This window comes from Rana temporaria, chromosome 8 (assembly GCF_905171775.1).
Source record: "Rana temporaria chromosome 8, aRanTem1.1, whole genome shotgun sequence".
Taxonomy (NCBI): domain Eukaryota; kingdom Metazoa; phylum Chordata; class Amphibia; order Anura; family Ranidae; genus Rana; species Rana temporaria.
In genome coordinates, this window is record NC_053496.1 from 142980426 (window position 1) to 142988383 (window position 7958).

The 7958-nt window shown below is 38.8% G+C and overlaps 1 protein-coding gene across 2 annotated transcripts in view; it reads left to right on the forward strand.

The window, feature by feature from the left end:
* The window catches only part of SLC43A1 (solute carrier family 43 member 1), a 221487-nt gene extending 216210 nt beyond the window's left edge, over window positions 1-5277 (forward strand). For both annotated transcript variants that reach the window (XM_040320805.1, XM_040320804.1), the window contains exon 15: window positions 5059-5277. In XM_040320805.1, coding sequence (XP_040176739.1) covers window positions 5059-5235 — 177 coding nt within the window. In that variant the 3' untranslated portion in view covers window positions 5236-5277. The remainder of the gene's footprint in view (window positions 1-5058) is intronic.
* Window positions 5278-7958: the final 2681 nt, after the last annotated feature.

The following is a 7958-nucleotide window of genomic DNA, read 5'->3' on the forward strand; positions in this document are numbered from 1 at the left end:
TAATTCCCAATATATAAAAGATAGCCCCAACTTAATGATGCAACCTCGAGGGAAATATATTGAAAAATACTGGGGTCAGGAGAGAATCCCCAGTGGCCAGTATAATACAATAAGAATGTGAAGTCTAAACAACAAGAGTTCCCTCTGCCCCAAAACACCCCCTATCTTGGCCTGCCGCGCTGCAAGCTCGGATAAGGGTCTGGTATGGATTCTGATTATGGGATCCCACGCCATATTTCTTTCTGAATTTGTATTTATCAGCAATTCTGATTACATTCAGCTGTCAATGGGGAAGCCCACTGACAGCTGATGAGTCATCAGTTGTTAAGGATGCAGCATCCGGCTTCCTGGCTTTACTCCTTAACAACAAGCTGTTCTTCACACAGAGCTTTTTAAACTATATTTACCGTCACAATTTATAGAATTTTTTGGTAAATACTGTATAATCGTTTTTTGTTTTTATAAATTGGACTTAGTTTGCTGCATGCAATAATTTATGCAAATGAGTCACGTGAACATGTTATCGCATGCAGTAAACTTTGGTGAATTGAACCCCATGGTACTACTCTGGGGAAGTGATCAGTATTTTTTTTTAGATATATTATGATTATGTTTGCTTATAGCAATGATCATACCAATCATTGCTACATACAAGCATTTTACTGAATGATGTTGATTCATTCAGTTTGTATTGTTGTGATTGGTCCAGTCTGTACCATGTGATCACTGTGACCAATCACAGCTAGTAGCACAATTGTACACAATGGCATAGTTACATAGTATGTGTGGTTGAAACAAGTCCATCAAGTCCAACCTATGTGTGTGATTATATGTCAGTATTACCTTGTATATCCCTGTATGTTGTGGTCGTTCTGGCATAATTCTGCCATAGGCCGGATGGCAAATAGCTAAATGCCTTTTCTACCCTGCAGGCAAAATGCTCCTAGTCCTCCTTGGTAGGGAGAAACTAGATGTGTTGCTTCAGTTCTCTGTTTATCAGGATATCTGTAACATCTGAGCCCTGGTCAGGAGGATCAGGAGAAAGGGGAGAGGTAGGGGGGAGTGTCACTCACCAGCCAGGCGACGGGATGGGAGAAGCAGTGTGTGCAGATGGCTGCAGACCGCTGTGCACGTTCCACTCCTGTGCCATCTTGTTTTTTTCCACCGAGCTGCTTGCTGCTTAGTAAATTAAGAAACAATCGATCCCCACTGTGGTCTAAAAGTCCTCTGCCATTGTGGCATCTCCTCCTTTTATGTTACTCCAGTGCCATTTTACGGTACACTTTATTTTAACTGGTGCCCCTTATATTGTTCTAGATTAAGGTGGATACAAAATACTAGGATACATGTTTGTTTGTTTTTTCTTCAATAAAAATATGTAAATACTAAAATGTCCATAGCCTGACAAAAGGTTCACTATGGTTGTAAAGATGATTTCTTCCTCCAATGTTCTCACTATAGTGTGTTTAAGTACAGCTTAACATAACTTTGTGCTTTGTTTAAATATACTAAAACCTCCTAGAAAAAGAAGTCGAAGAAGTCATTAAAGACCTCAAAAAGGGTTTGGCCCCTGGCCCAGATGGCTTTCCCACACACTACTATAAGACGTTTGTTGATGTCCTTTCTCCTTATCTGGTCTGATTCTTTAATTCCCTCAGCAAATGCAGCAAATTTAGCATATATTTCTGTGATCCCCAAACCTGGCAAAGACCCAATCGAAGTAGGTAATTAAAGACCGATCTCAATAATTAATAATGATCTGAAGATAATGACAACAATTTTATCAAATAGACTTGGCATCCTTCATAGGGTCATATGTTCATAGAGACCAGGTGGGTCTTATTCCAGGGAGACAGGGTCTGGACCAGATAAGGAGGGCAGTAGATGTTCTATCCCTCATGAAGTCTGGCTGGGATGGTGGACCTCCACAGGAGGGCTACCTTCTATCCATAGACCTTAAAAAGGCTTTCAACATTGTCACCTGGCCCTACCTGTTCACTACATTGGAAAGGTGGGGCTTTGGTCCTAACTTCCTCAAAATCTTGGAGGCCCACTACTCTCACCCTAAGGCACAGGTTAGACTTCATGGGCACTACTCAGACCTCTTCCCTATTACAAAAGGAACAAGGCAGGGATGCCCCCTATCCTCTCTCCTTTTCGCAATCACCATAGAAACTTTAGCTATAGCGATCAAAAGACATCCAGACATTCACACAGTCCAATGTGGCCAGTTGACCCATAAATGTGCACTATTTGCAGATGATGTCCTCCTATTTGTAACATCCCTTCTTATTTCAACCCCTAATAATCTCCAGCTATTAACCAAATTTGGACGTGTCTCAGGCTTGCAAGTTAATATGTCTAAATCTATAGCCCTCAATGTATCGAACCCCTAGTAGACAGACTAAGAAGACACTTTACCTTCTCTTGGAGCAATACCTCCATTCCGTATCTGGGTATCCACCTTACGGCTGCTATAAATCTTCTGTACAAGCATAATTAGCCACCCATGTTCAAAAAACTTGCAGCAGACCTTGCTCAATGGTCACTGTACAGGATGTCCTGGATAGGAAGAGTAAATGCGATCAAGATGACCCCTTTACCAAGAATTCTCTACCTATTCTGCTCTCTTCCTATCCCAGTCACCAAACTACATATAAACAATCTACAGTCAGCAATGATTTGCTTTATCTGGGGTACAACACGTCACCGACTCTTTAAAGAAGTCCTTTTTAGACCTAGACTGAAAGGGGGATTGGGTCTACTGGTGGTATTACCAGGCAGCACAACTGAGACAAATATCTACTATCTACTCCAGGGGCCCAAAACCTGACTGGATAGGGATGGAACGACAGGAGATTCCGAATTATACAATAGACTAATTGCTCTGGTGTCCCCCCATAAGTCACCACCCTATTTTCTCCCCAACATTGTCCCACTCAATAGACTTATGCGACTTACTCTATAAACTGAACTCCATAACATCTGCTTGGCAACCATTCGCTTCCATCTTTCACAACCCCCGATTTTCCCCCAGGAATGGATATCAAGGCCTTTCAGTGGTGGCTATACAAAGGTCTTTATCGAATTGGGTACTACTTCAACTCAAATGGACCCCTCTAATTAGGCCATTGCATTACCAAACTAGAAATGTCCTCTTCGGAAAAATGTTGCTTCTACCAAATATCTAATTTCCTAAACTCGATTTGGACCCGAAATACACACTCTAATCCCATATGAACAATGGTGCTCCCCAGCCATGGATACGAGAGGGGGAATCTCCCTGATATACAAAGCCCTAGCTGATCCATCGGAGAAAGCGTCCTACATGCTGAGCTGGGAACGTGACCTTAAGATAGATTGGGACTTAGACACATGGCATTCTTACTTTGCTAGTTAATTTAAAGGTATTCTAAACACCTCCTTGATAGAAGGTAACCTTTATGTCATGTCCCGCTGGTACCAGATTCCTACACGCCTCGCTAAATATTATCTGCAGTCTTCTCCCTTATGCTTTAGAGGTTGTGGTCCCTTGGGCACACTTCTCCACACTATGTGGCAATGTGTTAAAATTAGGGGCTCCTGGAATAAAATTTTCAATTTATTCACAAGACTGGGATTGCGGTTAACCTAGACCCCTCTATTACCCTCCTCAACCAATGGATTCCCAAGATTTCAAAACTCATCCAGACTCTAATTCATTTTATAATTCTAGGGGCCATACTATCTAACCAAACAAAAAATCTCTTAGATTATGTCCCAAGAAAAGAACTCCAACACTATCCTAGACACTATAGAGAAATTCAAACTTATCTGGGAGCCCTGGGCCAGACACAACGGAATTTTCTTAGTTCTAGGGTCATACCTTTTCATCACCGGTCCATCCTGTGTTAAGCTTCTATACTACTTCTAGCTCTCCATGTAGCTTGCATCCTTCCCCCTATATCTCTTCTGTTTGTCCTCTCCCTTTCCTAATTTCCAGCCTTTCTTTCTTCTTAACATCTCTTGTCTCTTCTTGTACTCACTACACCATAGCCTCTGTAGGCAAAAGTTTTATATTATTGGCGATGGGACTCTCTTTCTAAAACATAATTAATTGTTAGTTCCCACCTTACTCTACAGTGTCTAAAGGATTAAACAACATTAGTCAACCATAGCCCAGGGTCGTAGACCTAACAGTTTTTTATTATAATGGTTGATAATTTTTATAGTACTCTGAAGTAAAGTAATTGTCTGAACTGTCTGGCTACCCATAGCACAGTCTGATCCCTTGTGGGGTGCAAAGGGTGGTGTGACAGTATGCTGATAGCCAGTATTTATATCAGTGTGTTATCCATTGTTATTTTACGCCTGGTGTTCTTTTATATGTTTTACCACACCTTGAACTATATTGACTGTCCCATTTTGTATGTGTGAAAACTCTCAATAAAAAAATATATACTAAAACCATAACATGCTAAATGGCATAGGTGTGCAAAACAACTTGTTTGTGGCAAAGGCACCTGGTTTGTGTATGTAAATATAGGTGGTGAGGTAGTAGGTAAAAGAGACTGTAATCCAGAGGCTTTAAGTTTGCGTTTACACACCTCTCTGAAGAAGCGTTTTCATTAAATTCATTACTGATGTTCTAATTCAATAAATAGTAGAAAAATCTATCCATTGGATCACAGTCTCCTACCTACTACCTGAGTCTACGTAAATTAACCCGGGCAGCTCTGCAAAAAACAGGTTATTTTCACACCTATACCATTTATTTTACCCCAATGTCCCCTAATGGAACAGAGATGTGGTCTCCCTGAGCATCGAGTGAAATCATACACTTACCTGGAGACAGACATATTCTCCACAAGCCACAATATCAGGCTGCATTACAATCTTGATGGTTATCCTCTCAGATATAAGTTACCTATACTAGCAATTTCGGTATTATACACTATAAAGAGTTCTACTATCTTGTTTGCACCCACTGTCTACATTTTTCGTCTTTATGAAAAACAAACATTGTGAATGAGGCATTTTAATGACCATTCATTCTTCTCTTCCGCTTTTCTCCTTCAGGTAAATCTTAGCTTATTGATCTTTTCCTTTGCTGGGTTCATCCTTCCAGGATATTTAATCTTTTACCGAAGCCGGTTACTCCAGGTTCATTCAGCAAAAGAAAAAGATCCAGCTGCTGTTCAACTGCAAGAATCTAACTATCCCAATGGGGTGATAGAAGAAGAGGCCACAGCCTAAACATACAGTGGATTCTGCATATGCCAAAGAGGGATGTTACAAGATAATATAAGGGAATTGCCATTTATGTTTTATGTATATATCACAAATAGAAAACAGGGTTTGCGTGCCACTGTTTTTTCTGGAGGAATGGAGGCCTGGTAAACCCAAGGAATGACATTTAAAGCCACTGATGTTTCTAAGAAGATCAACCATTTAAACAAATTATTTTTAATTTGTTAAAAAAAGATACCTGTGCGGAGGCAAATTGAGCTGATTTTGTTCACCCTCACCAAACACACTAGTGGACTAGATGTCAAAGTAATCCAATGGCTTTAAAACTTAGAACTCCAAATCACTTGCTCACAAAGCAGTACAGGTAACTAGTATTCCAAAGGACATCAGTAAAAACATTGTACATAGTTTCTCAATACAGCTTTATGGTATGCTTACAAATTTTGGCATTGTTTTGATACTCTACAAGACTTGTAAATTGCATTATTTTCAATTAATTTATGTAAGGTCAAGTATTGCCACAGCTAGTGTAATTATATCTGAACTCTATGCAAACAACACAGTTGAAGACATATACATTTAAACACTCTTTTCTTTGTAGATCTATTAAACCATCAGCATAACCTACTATATTTTAAACAGACTGAGTGTAACAATGAGGAATATGTTGTATCAAACCACAATTATATATGAATACAAATACCGGTACATATAAAAACATAAATATCAAAATACTGTATTATTCCTTAATCGTATACTTTTTTCATATTTTATAAAACACAGGTCACGTGTATAAATAAAATCAGACAATGATCTATCCAATTACAGATCCAGATTGAATATTCACTTTTTCACCTCATTTGAAATTTATCATAGTATTTAACTGCTTCTTCAAGATTGGGTAGTTGATGTACATATTAATTTTGGCCGTTGGTTTGTCTGCAATGAATACATGCAGTACATTGAAAATATTCAAAAATTACAGTTGTGCTCAAAAGTTTGCATACCCTGGCAAAGATCATGACATTTTGGCATTAATATTGAAAATATGACTGATCATATGAAGCCATTTATTATCACATAGTTGTTTGGCTCCTTTTTAAATCATAATGATAACAGAAATCACTCAACTGGCTCTGATTAAAAGTTTACATACTCTGAAATGTTTGGCTTTAGTACAGAGATACAAGGTGACACACACAGGTTAAAATGGTAATTAAAGGTTTATTTTCCACATCTGTGTTTTTAAATTGCAATTAGTGTCTGTGTATAAATCGTCAATGAGTTTTTAGCTCACACTTGAATGCACTGAGCGGGCTGGATACTGAGCCATGGAGAGCAGAAAAGAAATGTCAAAGTACCTGCGTAAAAAGGTAATGGAACTCAATAAAGATGGAAAAGGATATAAAAAGATACCCAAAGCATTAAATTTGCCAGTGTGGTTGTCTCAATGAGGACAATACAACAATACTTGAACAAAAATGAGCTGCATGGTTGAGTTGCCAGAAAGAAGCCTTGTTACAAGTGTTATCTACTTGTTTAGTATACAGTATGTTCGCATTATGATTCAAGTTATGTATATATCTTTGTGATTTACAAGGCATTTTTTTTGAATATTTTCATTATTGTATGTATATATATTCAGACAGATCAACTGAATGAATGTATAATCAATATTAACCACCCAATCCCAAAGAAGCAGTTGAATAAAGCAAAGTGCTTTGAATGGGGTGTTGAAGTAAATATGTCATCTGGATCTGTACTTGCACATCATTGTCTGATTTTATCTATACATTTGAGTGACCTGCGTTTTTATGAATTTTGAAAAACAATCCATCAAGAAATATGTTTTTGATACTAATAGTTTTGCAGTGTTTTGTATATGTATATTAAATGTTGATATAATATTTTCTTCATTGATACGCTTGTCTGTTGTCGATTGTCTGTTTAATTATGGTCGGTTCTGCTAAAGGTTGGTTCAAATGGATGGTATCTCAGACGAAGTCATTCAGCTCAGATCTAAATTCTTCTATTACTTTATTATTAATTTGATTAAATCATTCTTGTGATCTGGGCACATATAGCAGACAGCAGAGCATGAGTTAAAAGAGTTGAAAACCCATAAGGTTTTTCACCTTAATGCATTCTATGCATTTTACTTACCTGAACCCGATCTTTCCAGAGATGGGAACTAGCACAGCAGCTCCAGCCGCTGTCTCGGGACCTCATTGGAATGATTAATAGCAGCAGAAGCCATTGACACCCGCTGCTGTCAATCGAATCCAATGATGTGAGAACCAGGGGGTAGGACTGTCAATGGACGCAGCAGCAAGACTCAGGAGCATGCTCGCATGAGTGCCCCCGAGAAGAGGAGAAGCCAGGAGCGCCACGGAGTGACCCCAGAAGAGGCGGATCAGGGCCACTCTGTGCAAAACCCCTGCACAGAGGAGGTAAGAATTACATGTTTTTTTTTTTTTTTTTTTAAACCAACCTTTACAATCCCTTTAAGCTAGCTATACACAGCTCATTTTCTATCCGCCAGCTGCATGAGAGAAAATTAGTCAATTCCCCTATTCATGGATGGAGGAATTTCCAGTGCTGGCTATTGTATTCACAAATACCAATACAGTAACTGAATCTGATAGGATGTAGACACTGTTTTGCTGCTAATGTGAATTTCAGCTCAAGTGAATTTTTAAATCGACTTTTGTAGAGCAGGGTGGTGCTTG